The 15218-nt window shown below is 41.2% G+C and overlaps 1 protein-coding gene across 1 annotated transcript in view; it reads right to left on the bottom strand.

Moving 5' to 3' along the window:
- Positions 1 to 1403: 1403 nt before the first annotated feature.
- The window catches only part of PRCP (prolylcarboxypeptidase), an 83610-nt gene continuing 69795 nt past the window's right edge, over positions 1404 to 15218 (bottom strand). Inside the window, exon 10 of the mRNA XM_075546364.1 lies at positions 1404 to 2128. Within this exon, the coding sequence (XP_075402479.1) occupies positions 1924 to 2128 (205 nt within the window). The 3' untranslated portion in view covers positions 1404 to 1923. The remainder of the gene's footprint in view (positions 2129 to 15218) is intronic.

Raw genomic sequence — 15218 nt, forward strand, 5'->3', positions numbered from 1 at the left:
CCTCTCTTTCCCTATTTCAAAAACACAATAGAGAAATGCTTTAAAACGTAAGGCTTATTTGATGTTCCAATTCTTTTTCAACTTAAAAGTAGACTTTTATACTAACTTCAGTTAGACCTATGAAATACATGTACATAAAGACCAAATTATGCTTGTGAGAGATTATAATGACAGGGTGGCTTCAAAATGTTTGGGTGTTGGGGGGAGGAATTCTGGGGGGATGGGAATCTATATTCTTTTTCAATTCACTTTTTCTATGAACTTTTTGAAACCCCCTCATTTTTTTCTTCACAACTCTTCAACTCAACCAACCAATTGACATTACAGGAAATCAGAGATTTTTCAACATTTTAAATAAGTAAAAAGTTTTAAGAAAAAATACCCCAAGATTAATAGTAAGAATGTCCGAGGGTAAACCTACAACTATGGGTTATATAACATTTTAGTTGACAATGAATAAAACTAATATTGTTTTGATTCTGCCCCAGCACACTGTTTTGTGATGTTGAAATGAAAATACTAACCAGAGGCTCGGCTGGACAACTCACTACAATGAGAATGCCAGGCTTCCAAAACGAGACGCAGGTTCTCCTGCCTCTCCCAGAATGCAGGAAAGTATGTCAATCTCCCACCCAAGAATAAACCCAATATCTGCACTGTCTTACATCCTTTTAAAATGATTCAGCTCAAGGTACTTTTTTTTCAAAGAGAAAATGTTCCCAAGGCAGATGAAGGGAAAAAAATTACTGAGAGGGGGGGAAAAATGGGGAGGAAGAAATCTTTCAAGAGTGTAAACTGTTGGTCTCTCTGTGTGACCTTGAAAGGTTTAGATCCAACCCTGTTTGTTATCCTAGAAAGGCTCTTCTGAAGAAAGGTTTCAGTGTAAAAACTGCTTGAAAGAAGCCAACCCCTTGGAAGAGGAACGGCTCAGCCATTTATTAATGTCAAATACGCTGCCGCATGAATCGGTCAGCTTGTCTTTCTGGAAGCCATGGAGAAACGCTCTGTGCACCTGCTTCTCGAGCCCTGACACAGCAGCAACAGCCACTCTGTCCTTTCAGTCGACCGTAACTGCACTCCCTGCATGGATGCCTGCTAAAGGCACTGGCTGAAGCATCATCGGTGACTACAGCGTGTCAGCCTGCTCAGATGTAAAGTCAAAGGCAACACAGTTATTTTCCTAAACTGGGAGAATTTAGGCAAATTATCACAAAACTGACCCTAGAAACAAAGAGAAACGGAACAGAAAAAAGGCCAGATTTTTCCTTGGCAACACCCAGTGGCATATATCCCAGACCAAGCAAAGCTGCCAACTGGATATTAAGAGACTTTCCAAGAACAGCCAGGAGGTTTACACCGCGTTCCCAACAGCTGGAGCGAGCTGTGAAAGCAACACACAGGGATAAGGTCCAGCCTTATTCTTTATTTATGGCACGGTTCAAAGTCAATAAATCAAGCACAAAAGAAATGGCTTCCATTTCCTGGGTTGGCATCGGACATCCTACCAGCTGCAATTACTTCATTTTAATCTCTCTTTTGATTTTCCGCTTTGGGGGATTGGAGTGAGGAGTGACGAATGGGCCCCAAGGGATGTCTTCTTCAAAACCAAGGGGGAAGCCGCTCCTTGCAGGGAAACAAAGGCAATGAGGCTCCCTGTTGTTGAAGCGAGCTGGAACTTGCCTCCAGTTATGAAGGTCGCCAGTGCCGAGGAGCAGATGAGATTCTCTTCCTGGAGGCGGTTCGAAGACGGCAGGAGGCTCGGAAATCAGACCTCTCCCCCACCCCCACTCCACCCCCGTCAAGTCTAATCTTTCTCCCAGAAGAGGGAGAGATTGTGTAGGAAAACCAAAGTAAACAGGAATGTGGGTGGAGTAAACATACAAGAAGCAACTGCTAGTGACCAAAAGTTGTTCAGTCCTGCTTTTACATGTTGGCATAAAAGTCTTTGATCCACTTCTGCATGTAACGAACTTCCAAGGAGCGGGCTAACCGCACAGTTTGGGGATCTAAGGGATTGCTGGATCGGAGATCCAGATGGTGGGCACCATATTGGATGTTGATCGCAACCAAATCGTCCGTGATGTTCTGGGTTACTCCACCTGCTGACCATGGGTCTAGTTCACCATTGCTGCAAGAGAAGGGGCAGAGGCAAAGTTGTTAGTTTTTCATATCTAGAGTCAGATAAGGCAAGGGAAACCTATTACATATCCAACCCCTACAATTATAAAGGAATAACCTCAGGGTTTAAGGCTCTAATCTGTGATACAGACAATATATCTACATTCACGTGTAAGAAATAGAACGAGAGAAGACTGAAGGTGATACTCCAGGCACCTAGAATGTAAAGACATGGAATTTAGAAGACTGCTTTCTTATTCTTCTTCCAGCTTCATCACTCAATAGCTACATGGCTTTAAGCAAATTACCTAAGTTGATTTCCTCACTTGTAACATAAAGATAATAAAGCCTATTTCTCAAAGCTGTTGTAAGGACTAAACATGTGGAACTATTTACTATGCATGAGACCAGCTACCTAAGAGTCTCTCCATTAATGCTAGTTTCCCTCATCCCTTCGGCCCAAACCACCAAAGTGATTAAAAATAACAACAAAACATCCATATTTTAAAAGTGCTAATTATCTCTTCAATCTTTAAAAAAAAACCAAAAATCATCTTTAAAATAAGTAACAATTTAGCCCAAAAAATAAAAATTGTCACCCTTGCATATTGAGTTTTAAAAAAATATTCTGCATAAAACCAAGGGGGTCAACAGCTATTTTAAAGCAAAGATGAAAAGGTTTGCTGGGTGGGTAGAGGGATTAGGAGATTTGGTTAAGGAAAGTAGAACCACTAGAAAAAAAATAAATTAACTTTAAAGAAAAATACTGTTCAAAAACCAAACCCACTACCATCGAATCAGATCCTATGTAGGGTGTCTGAGATTGTGTATCTTTACTGGAATAGACAGCCTCATCTTTCTCCCACAGAGAAGCTGGTCGGTTTGAACTGCCAACTTCACAATTAGCCATCCAACCCAACCTAACCCAAAGTACCACCAGGGCTTTTGTTTAAAACCTGTAACTAAAACCCCCGCTGGAGTTCATTATATTATATATATGCATATATATACATACACACACACACACACATATATATATTTCACTCCCAGTACAGTATTTTCAGAATAAGTGGTAGAATTAGGAAGAAAAGTCATGGATTTGGAATTAGAAAATATGGGCATAACTCAAAGATTTGCATCTCACATTAGCTGTGAAGTTAAGGAAATATGACTGGGTTGTTACTGTTCTTGGAGGGTCCACACAACATATTTTAGGATGATGTAAACAGGAACAGTCATTGAACCAGGTTGTTTAGCTGAGTAAAAATAATAATAATAAATGACAGTATCCTCACTACTATTTTGTCTTATTGAGCTATAATTAACCAAGCATAAATTTATCCATTAAAAAATACAATTCAGTGTTTTTTAACATATTCACTGAGTTGTACAGTTATCACTATAACCCATTTTCAAACTTTCATTAACCCCAAAAGAAACCTCAAACAATTATGGATCCATTCTGCAACCCCCAATATTGGAGCCTACTCAGTGCCAGGCAACTACTGTGCTGTCTTTATAAGCATTTAGACTGGCTTCTCTCATCTAGTATGTTGCAAGATCCATCCCGGTTAGAGTGATAGTAGCAGACTCGCAGCATGGATTTTAGGATTAGAACTAGGGTTGGCTTTGGATGAAACTGAACAAATATGTACTGAATGAACAGAGAAAGGATATAAGTTTCCATAAACTTACAGGTACTTTATAAAGAAATCTTGTATATGTACACAAGTTCTTGGGCATGGTGCAACTCACTTCAGCCTTTTTTACATGGAAACACAGATTTAATATGAATACATGAAGACGGGCCTTCAGCTGTGTGGATTAGTGGAATAAACAATAAGCTAAGTCAGCAGATTCCATTCAGTCTCTGAACCTGAACTCCAACATGTACCACAAAACATAAAAAGTAAGAAAATATAACACTGTTCCTTCACAGTAAAACAAGCACTGGTGGAAGTGGTAACCACAAGGTCCTCAGGTCAAACCCGGCAGCTACTCCAAGGAAGACAGATGAAGCCAACTGCTTCCATAGAGATGGACAGCCTCAGAAGGATCACTGGGAGTCGAAATCAACTTGACGGCAATGAGTCCCACCAAGGTGATAATGTGAGGACTTGTGTTGATGACATAGGTAGGAATAAGATGTAAACTACAGAACACTACACAAATGTGAAACTTTACTCCTGGGGTGAGGTCCAGGGAGTATGGCAGGGGTCACACCAAATCCATACATACGGGATACATACAGTAGCCAACTAAAAAGGAGAGGGGGAAAAAGAAGAAGTGAGTAGCAGGGAACAGGGCACTAACCCACCCAAGGGGAGGGTATTGTTTATATCTCCACAGGGTAAGAGGGACCAGACTCCAACCCAGTGCCCCAAGATGTGAATGCAACATACCAGCACCAAGCAGGGAACCAATAGAGATGTCTGAGGGGCTGGCCCCAATCCCAACTACGTGGATAGCCCCCCTCCCTCCACAAGAATTTACTTCAGAGGACAGCACTGAAGCTGCAGTTAAGGGAGAAGGACATGTCTCATCAGAGAACATGGGAACAAATGAAGGGGGAGGAAGAGAGTGGAATACATCCTGGCCCACCAAGCCCTGAGGATGTTATCCGTGCTCAGAGCAGTCAATACACAGAGAGGAACACATGGCCAGCACCACGATGACACACAACATCCCTCATTGACCCATCGCCCCACAGGGGACAACACTGGAGACACAGTATGGGAACTGTGCCCAAACTGACCCACCACACCGAGGCAAACCACTAACTGCGTGCAACAGAACAGCAAGGAGGTCAGAGCAAGGAAGTCCCAAGGGAATACCAAAAATAAGCCTGTGGGGCTAGGGCATGGCACCCCATCAGACTTGACTGGAAAAGACTCCTAAAGGTCAACAAACAGACCTTCAACTATTTTCAGGCTTTTCTTTCTTTTTGTCATTCGTTTGCTGTTATTGTTTTGTTACTTGGTTTTGCTCTATCTTGTTTTTACGCATATTATTATCTCTGCAGGTCTATCTAGATAAGATAGGCTGGATAAATAATTTGGAGAAGAAAAAAATGGGACCTACAAATCCAGGGGGACATGGGAGAGGGGGAGGTGGGGGAAAGGAAGTAGTATTAACATACCCAGGGACAAAGGAACAACAAGCGATCCAAAATCAGTGGCAAGGAGGGTATAGGAGGCTTGGTAGGGCTTGATCAAGGGCAATGTAACCGAGAGAAATTACTGAAAACCAAATGAAAGCTGAACATGATGGTGGAACAAGAGGAAAGTAAAAGGAAATAGATGAAAAAACTAGGAGGCAAGATAGTGTGGCAGGGGCCAGACCAAATCCAGGAATACATATGGTAGCCTTTTATAGAGGTCTAAATACAGGCATGTACATATGTAAATATATATTTACATATATATGATGGGGAAATAAATATATGTGCATATATTTACAGGTTTAGTATTAAGGTAGCAGGCAGACATTGGACCGCCACTCAAGTACTCCCTTAATGCAAGAATACTTTGTTCTATTAAACTGGCATTCCATAATGCACAACTTCCTAACACAATCGCTGAAGACAAATGGGTGCATAAGCAAATGTGGTGAAGAAAGTTGATGGTTTCCAGCTATCAAAAGATATAGCATCTGGGATCTTAAAGGCTTGAGGATAAAGAAGTGGTCATCAAGCTGAGAAGCAACAAAGTCCACATGGAAGAAGCACACCAGCCTGTGTGATCACGAGGCGTCAAAGGGATCAGGTATCAGGCTTCAAAGAAGAAAACAATCATATCATTGTGAATGACGGGGAGTGCAGTTGTGGACCCAAAGCCCATCTGTAGCCCATCTGTAGGCAACCCAAAGCCCACAGAAGGATCCGGGGGAGGAGACAAGCCAGTCAGGGTGTAGTGTAGTGATGCTAAAACATACAACTTTTCTCTAGTTCTTAAATGGTTCCTCTCCCCCACTATCATGATCCCAAATTCTACCTTACAAATCCGGCTAGACCAGAGCATGTACACTGCTACAGAGAGAAACTAGAAACAGGTAATCCAGGGAGGATGATCCCTTCAGGACCAGTGGAGAGAGCAGTGATACCAGGAGGGTGTAGGGAAGGTGTGGTAGAAAGGGGGAACCAATTACAAGGATCTATATGTGACCTTCCCTCTGGGGACGGTCAACAGAAAAGTGGGTGAAGGGAGATGTCAGACAGTATAAGACATGAAAAATAATAATTTATAAATTATCAAGAGAGCGGGGCAGGGAGGGAGGGGAAGAGGTGAGTTGCTGATACCAAGAGCTCAAGTAGAAAGCAAATGTTTTGAGAATGATGAGGGAACAAATGTGCTTGACACGATGGATGGATGGATGGATGGATGGATGGATAGACTGTGATAAGAGTTGTATGAGCCCCTATCATGAGGGTAGAGGGATAGTTGAAGAGGGGGAAAGGGGAGCCTATCATACGGTTGGATATGAAGCGCACCCCTCCCCAACCACTAGAAGGTGATGAATAACAGAAATATGGGTGTAGGGAGATAATGGACAGTGTAAGATATGAAATAATAATAATATATAATTGATCAAGGATTCATGAGTATGGGAGGGTGGGGGAGGGAGGGGAAAACAAGAAGCTTATACCAAGGGCTCAAGTAGAAAATGTTTTGGAAATGATGATGACAGCATACGTACAAATATGCTTGATACACTATTGATGTATGGAATGTTGTAAGAGCCCCAATAAAATTATTAAAAATAATTTATTTTAATGTGAAACCTTATAATTATCATAGTCTGTACACATGAGAAGTGTTAGAAGTCCATGACTCGTAAAACTCGATGTGAAAGCATGTCTCCTAACAATGTAGTCAGAAAACAAATGCAGGCAACTTTGTCTAGGCAAACATGCAAATGACATGAGTGAAAAGGCAGGCACGCTAAGCTGGTGTGTGCTAAAACACAACTGCCAATTTCCTATTTTACCATCACCACTTTCAGTATGAAGAAAAAAAGATTGAGTCAATTTCAACTTAATGGCATCATTCTAGAAGGTCGGTAGTAAAAAATAAATCCAAAAAGGCACTTTTTTGTTGTTTTGTTAAGAGCAAAAGGGAAAACTGACATGCAGAACAGCAGCCCAAGTTTTCAGCTGCAAGATAAAATTTTAAAGTAAAACTACACACGGGGTTGGATTCTCTTAGGTGAACAAACAACCTTTATTGTTATTTCAACTTGACAGGCCCAACCCAGATAGGAAACTCTCCATTATTTGCAAAACAAAAAAGCCATCCCAACAGCCACATAATAAGCAAACCGCATTTGATTTAAAAGGTCATCTGAATCAGCCTCGTGGCTTAGCAACAGTGTTTGGAGTTGCTGAGAGACCTAAGATGCACATGGACTTGGATTTCTTGGTCCTAGACATGTGAAAGCTAAAACCAGTCATCAGGAAATCTACAACAAAAAAAATCCACTGCTTTCATAAGAGAACTTAGATGCCTGCATAAGATTAACAACAGTGAGTTTCACATAATAACTGGTAACAATTAACTCACCTTACAAATTATGTTAAAATAACCATATTTAAGTGTATATTTATGTGTTTCTATTTAAATAACTGAGACTAACCATTGGTAAGATCATTTCTACCAGTGTAGAATTTTTAAATTGTTTTCTAAAATAGAACTACTGTTACCTTTTTAAAGCCCTCATTCATTCAATTCATGGGGTTGTTTGTTTTTTTTTCAATTCATGTTTAGAAGCTACCTACTATGTGTTACACACTGGTTGGGCACAGAGAATTGAGCCATAAACAAAGCAGATAAAATCTCTGCCCCTCCGGTGTTTACATCCACGATAATCTATCCACACCTAAAAATAACCCTGGTTAAATAGTCATTATTGGCAACTTTTATAAGTTGGCTATTTGGCCAAAGCTATGCAATGCAGTTAAATCAGTGAAGAATCGCAAGCACACTGCAGACTCCAAAGTGGCATATTTCCAATTCAATAATAACAGGCTGGGCTTCCAATCAGAGAGGCAGACTTGGATTTGAATGAGGCTACTTCAGGAGCAAAGCCTGAATGAGCATCAGCATCTTTCCACATGGTTCCCCGGGTATTTTCTTAGTCATCAGCCAGAGATATTTTGGAGCTGGCAGCCATTAAACTAAATGCACACAGGACCCAGTGTTGTTCCAATACTTTAAGAATGTGCTTTCTTCAGGAAAGTAGAAGAATTTAGAAGTTTTCATTAACTTAATAGTTTTACATTAGCTACTTCATATCTAGTATTCTATAGAAAAATATATGTTCTCAATGTCAACTCACAGCTGCAGAAAGATAAACTATCATCTTCACATAGTCGTAAGCTTTATATTTCATCCTCATGTTTATCAACACATACACTCTTATTTGGCATCTATTATATGCCAGTCTCTGGGGCAGGTACTAAAGAAACTGAGATGATGAAAACAAAGTTCCAGCCACTGAGAAGTTCATAATCTTCTGAGCACAAAAGCAGCACAGCCAGAGAATACCACAGCGTGACAGTGATATTCACTGGCACTAGGGGAGCACAGGTTGACCTAACATCTCTAGGATGTCGGGTAAAGTTTCTTAGAGAAGGCTTGAGTCTTAAAAAATGAGCAGGTCACCTTCCCAATGCAATTGCTAAAGACAAAATGAGTGCATAAACAAATGTGGTGAAGAAAGCTGATGGTGCCCCGCTATCAAAAGATATAGTGTGCCTGGCTGGGGTCTTAAAGGCTTGAGGATAAAACAAGCATCCAACTAGCTGAGAAGTAACAAAGCCCGCATGGAAGAAGCACACCAAACTGTATGATCACAAAGTGTTGATGGGATCAGGTATTATGCATCAAAGACCCCGAACAAAAAATCCTAGCAATGTGAATGAGGGGGAGGGTGGAGTAGAGACCCAAAGCCCATCTGTAGACAATTGGGCATCAGCTTACAGAATGGTCACAAGGAAGAGACGAGCCAGTCAGGGTGCAGTATAGCACAGATGAAACATACAACTTTCCTCTAGTTCTTTAATGCTTCCTTCCCCCACTGTCATGACCTCAATTCAACCTTACAAATCTGGTTAGACCAAAGGATGTATACTGGTACAGATATGAGCTTTCAACACAGGGAATCCAGGACAGATAACCCCCTTAGGATCAATAATGAAAACAGAGATACCAGGAGGGTAAGTGGAAGGTGGTGGGGAGAAAGGGGGAACTGATCACAAGGATCTACATATAAACTTTCCTAGGGGGATGGACCACAGAAAAGTGGGTGAAGGGAGACGTCAGACAGTGTAAGAAAAAAAAAAGGAAATGATGATGGCAACATATGTACAAATGTGCTTGACACAATGGATGGATGGATTGTGATAAGAGCCCCCGATAAAATGATTTTTAAAAAGGAGAAGTAGAACAAAGCCTATTCCTAAAGTCATCTTTGAAGCACTTACTGATGAAGATCAAGGATTGCAGCCTCCAGCATGGATTACAAATCAATGGAAAGAAGACCCAAATCTTCACAACCAAACTAGTAGATTACATCATGATAAATGGAGAAAAAGTTGAAGTTGTCAAGGATTTTGTCTTGCTTGGATCCACAATCAATGCTCATGGAAGCAGCAGTCAAGAGATCAAACAATGGGCTATGTCATAGTAGGTGTACCTACCTATATAGGATAGGCACGGGAGGCATGTCCTAGGAAAGAGCAGCAGGACCAACGGTCCCAGGGAGAACTGGGAGGTGAGGGCGGTGGGGGAAGGGGGCAGTGAGCAGGCTGCGCCATAGACAGCAGAACAACTGGGTGTTGGAGTCAATAACAAGGAGGAGATAGGAATCTGAGGTAGGAGGTTGTAGGAGCAACAGCTAACTAGCTAAGAGGAGGTACCAAGAGACAGAAAGAGGGAACAGTGACAGTGGGGCAGGAGGAAGGTAAAAGGAAACAGAGGAAGGACAAAGGAAGTAAAGCAATGGATAGAGGTATAAACATAGTGTACATATGTAAATACATTAATCCACAAAAATAGAGGTACTGGCCCATGTACATATATTTATACAGCAATACACTGAGGTAGGGGATGGACTTTGGGTCTCTGCTCATACCCTCCATCAATACATGAACACTTTGTTCTAACCAATCGGCAGTCTGAGCTGTTCACCCTCCCGACACAATCACTGAAGAAAAAATGGGTGCATAAGCAAATGTGAAGAAGAAGGCAGATGGTACCTGGCTATTAAAAGATATAGCATCTATAGTCTTAAAGGCTAGAAGTTACACAAACCACCATTCAGCAGTGAAACAACAAGTCCACATGTTAGAAGCACACCACTGATGCGATCATGAGGAATCATAGGGACTGAGTAATAGACATCAGCAGACACATAACGAACAAAATCATATTGTTGAGAATGAGGGGGGCTGAAGCGGAGATCCAAAGCCCTTCTGTAGACAGTGGAACAATCTCCCCACACAGGGTCACAGGGACGGGATGAGTCACCAGTGTGCAGTTAAGCACCAATGAAACACACTCTATTCCTCTGGTTCCTTGAGCTTCCTCACCGCCCACTACCATGACCCCAGTGCTGCTTCTCAATGCAGACTAGACCAGAACATGTACACAGGTATGGAAAGGGATGGAAGCTCATGACACACAGAATCCAGGGACAGGAGTGGGAATAGTGATACCAGAAGGGTAGGGGGAAGAAGGGGAGAGGAAGGGAGAAAGGAGGAACTGATAGCAATAACCATACACCACTCTACAGGAGGAAGAACAGAAAACATGGGGGAAAGGAGGCAGCGGTCAGTGTGAGGGGATGAAAATAATACCAATGTACAATCTATTAGGGGGTTGTGAGGGGCGTGGGAAAGGGAGGGGGCAAAAAAAGAACTGACACCAAGGGCTCAATAGAAAGTAAATGCCTAGAAAAGAATGATGGCAACATGTGTACAAACATACCTGATTCAATTGATGTATGGATTGTGATAAGAGTTGTACGAGTCCACAATTTAAAAAAAAGAGATCAAACGACCAGCTGCATTAAGTTAATCTGCTGCACAAGACCTCTTGAGAGTATGGACAAGCAAGGAGGTTACTTTGAGAATGAAGATACGCTTGACCCAAGCCATGGTCTGTTCAATTGCTGCATACTGCATGTTGGACAGTGAATCAGGAAGATCAAAGAAGAATGATGTATTTAGGGGGGCAATAAGTGATTCAAACTCAGTAACAAGAAGGGCGTCAGAGGTCTGGTAGGGATTTAGCAAGGGCAAGGTAACTAAAAGAAATTACTGAAACCAAATGAAGGCTGAGCATGATAATGGAGCAAGAGGAAAGTAAAAGGAAATAGAGGAAAGAACTAGGTGACCAAGGGTATTTATAGAGGTCTAAAGATTGCAGTGTACATATGTAAATATGTTTATATAAAAGTGTGGGGAAACAGATCTATGTGCATATATTTATAGGTTTAGTATTAAGGCAGCAGATGGACATTGGGCCTCCATTCAAGCATTTACTCAAAGCAAGAACACGTTGTTCTATTAAATGGGCATTCCAGGATGCACACCTTCCTGACACGATTGCTGAAGAAAAATGTGTGCATAAGCAAATATGGTGAAGAAAGCTGACGGTGTCTGGCTATCAAAAGATATAGCATCTGGGGTCTTAAAAGCTCAAAGATAAACAAGTAGCCATCTAGTTCATAAGCAATAAAGCCCACATGGAAGAAACACACCAGCCTGTGTGACCACGAGCTGTAGAAGGGATCAGGTATCAAGCATCAAGGAACAAAAAACCATATCATTAAAAATGTGGGTGAGTGGAGAGTGGAGACTCAAAGGCCATTGGTAGCCAACTGGAAGGAGATGAGCCAGTCAGGGTGCAGGGTAGCAACGATGAAACTTTCCTCTAGTTCTAAAATGCTTCCTCCCCACCCCCCACCCCCACCCCCACTATCATGATCCCAATTCTACCTTACAAATCTGGCTAGACCAGAGGATGTACATAGGCACAGATAGCAACTGGAAACACAGGGAACCCAGGACAGATGACTCCTTCAGGACTAGCGGTGAGAGTGGCAATGCCTGGAGTGTGGAAAGAATGTGGGGTAGAAAGGGGGAACTGATTACAAGAATCTATGTATAGCCTCCTCCCTGGGGGATGAACAGCAGAGAAGAGAGAAGGGGGAGACGTCAGATAGTGTAATATATGACAAAATAATAATATATGAATGATGATGGGTTCATGAGGTAGGGAGGAGTGGGGAGGGAGGGAGAAAATGAGCAGCAGATATTAAGGGCTCAAGTAGAAGGCACATGTTTTAAGAATGATGATGGCAACAAATGTACATGTTCTTGACACGATGTATGTGATAAGAATTGTACGAGCCCCCAATGAAATGATTTTTTTAATTGACGTATTTGAATTATGGTGAACTGCTAAAAGGACAAACCAATCTGCCTTGGAAGAAGTATGGCCAGAGTGCTCCTTCGAGCCAAGAATAACAAGACCTAGTCTCATATACTTTGGATATGTTGTCAGAAGGGAAAAATCCTTGGAAAAGGACATCATATTTGATAAAGTAGAGGGAAACGTCCTCAAGGATCTGGATTCACACAGTGGCTGCAACAACAGACTCAAGCATACGAACAATTGTGAGGTTGGTGCAGGACCCAGTCGTGTTTTCATTATGTTTTACATAGGGTTGATGTGGGCCAGAACTGACTGAATGACCCCTAACAAAAACAACACCCTTAAGACTAGTGTTTGACTTAAAAACCATTACTCAAAAGCAAACATAAAAAGATAAGGGGGTGGGGACACTAGAATACTAGAAATGAGACAAGCAGATCACAAAGAGAATGCAGACACATTATCATAAATGTAACTGTTGTCATCGAGCACTTTTGCTGTGTAAACTTTAAGCAAAAACTCAACAGAATGTTATTTTTTAAAGAAAGAAAACAGCATGAGCACAGTAAGAAAGATTTTTCACAAAGTGGGCAAATATCACCAGCTGTGTGTGTCTCATCAAAGCCATGTTCCTCATACCTAAAAGTTACACCATGTCCCCAAAGCTGAATTTTACTTTAGTTAAAAGTATTTCATTAAAAAAAATACAGTTCCTCATATTGTGGTGACCCCCAACATGAAGTTATTTTCATTGCTACTTCATAACTGTAATTTTATGACTGTTATGAATCGTAATGTAAATTATCTGACATGCAGGATGTATTTTCATTGTTACAAATTAAACATAATTAAAGCATAGTGATTAGTCCCCCAAACAATATGTAATTATTTTTAAAAAGAATTTGAAAAAGAATTATAACAACACAGGCAGTCTTTGATTTACAAGGAGGTATTTGAGTAACAACAAACCACACAATCACCTGGTTTTATTTTTTGTCTTGTGTTTTGGTACATCTTAATCTTTTTTTTTTTTTGCAGTCTCCTCCCGCCCTCCCCCGACATCTTAATCTTAGTACTATGTGCTACATAGATTGTTAGACTATGTCTGTAAATTTATATGTAATGTTTCCAACCACCAAAAACCAATGGGATCAGATTTATAAACATACTGATAATAAAAGTCAATTAAATGAAACCTAAAAATAGAATAAGTTTCTTCAACTTGTTTCAGAAGTGACTTATGAGCCATTGGAGTGAACTCCACTGTAACTCTGGGATTACCTAAAATAGATGCAGCCTAAGAGGTAAGTGTGAGTATCTCTACCATATTTATGTAGCTCTGGGGAATTTTGGTTAACCAGTTGCTACCTTAATGACTGATAACTTAATGATAAACTAATCCATAGAAATTTTGAAGTCACAATCAAGTGTACCTACAAAACAACAACAATCAAACTCATTGCCATCAAGTCAATGTTGATAAAAGTCATAGGACAGGGTAGAAGTGCCCCTGTGGGTTTCTGAGGCTAACTACAGGAGTAAAAAGCCCCAACTTTCTCCCTATAGTCTACTCAATTAATTTGAACTGATACCAAGTATTTCACTCCTTACAAAGTAATGCACCGGGCCTCAACTCCGTACTCCCTCAACGTAAGAACACTTTGTCTAATATCCTGGCATTTCTATGATGCTCACCTTCCCAACACAATCATTGAAGACAAAATGGGTGCATAAGCAAATGTGGTGAAGAAAGTTGATGGTGCCCAGCTATCAAAAGATATAGTGTCTCTGGTCTTAAAGGCTTGAAAAAAAAAAAAAACCAAGAGGCCATCTTGCTGAAAAGCAACAAAGCCCACATGGAAGAAGCACACCAGCCTATGTGATCATGTGGTGTAGATGGTATCAGGGATCAGGCATCAAAGACCCAGCACAAACAATCATATTGATGTGAATGAGGAAGGGCAGCATGGTGACCCAAAGCCCATCTGTAGACAATTGCACATCCCCTCACAGAAGTGTCACAAGGAAAGGACCAGCCAGTCAGGGGGCAATGAAACATACAACTTTACTCTAGCTCTTTAATGCATCCCACCAATCCCACCCCCCACTATCAGGACCCCAATTCCACCTTACAAATCCAGCTAGCCCAGAGCATGTACACGGGTAGATAAGAGCTGGAAACACAGGGATAAAACCCTCAGGACCAATAATGAAAGTAGCAGTACCAAGAGGGGAAGGGGAAGGTGGGAGTTGAAAGGGGAAACCAATCACAATGATCTACATATAACCTCCTCCCTGGGGGAGATGAATAACAGAAAAGTGGGTGAAGGGAGACATCAGTCAGTGTAAGACATGAAAAATAATAATTTTTAAATTATCAAGGGTTCATGAGGGAGGGAGGTGGGAGAAGGGGGAAATGAGCTGATACCAAGGGCTCAAGTAGAAAGAAATTGTTTTGAAAATGATGATGGTAACAAATGTACAAATGTGCTTGACACAGTGGACAGATGGATTGTGTTAAGAGCTGTATAAGCCCCCAATAAAATCATTTTTTAAGATGAAAACAATAATTTATACATCATCAAGAGTACAAGAGAAAGAGAGGGTGGGGGAGGGAGGGAAAAATGAGAAGCTAATAAATACCAAGGGCTCAAGTAGAAGGGA

Source organism: Tenrec ecaudatus, chromosome 4 (assembly GCF_050624435.1).
Source record: "Tenrec ecaudatus isolate mTenEca1 chromosome 4, mTenEca1.hap1, whole genome shotgun sequence".
Lineage (NCBI taxonomy): Eukaryota > Metazoa > Chordata > Mammalia > Afrosoricida > Tenrecidae > Tenrec > Tenrec ecaudatus.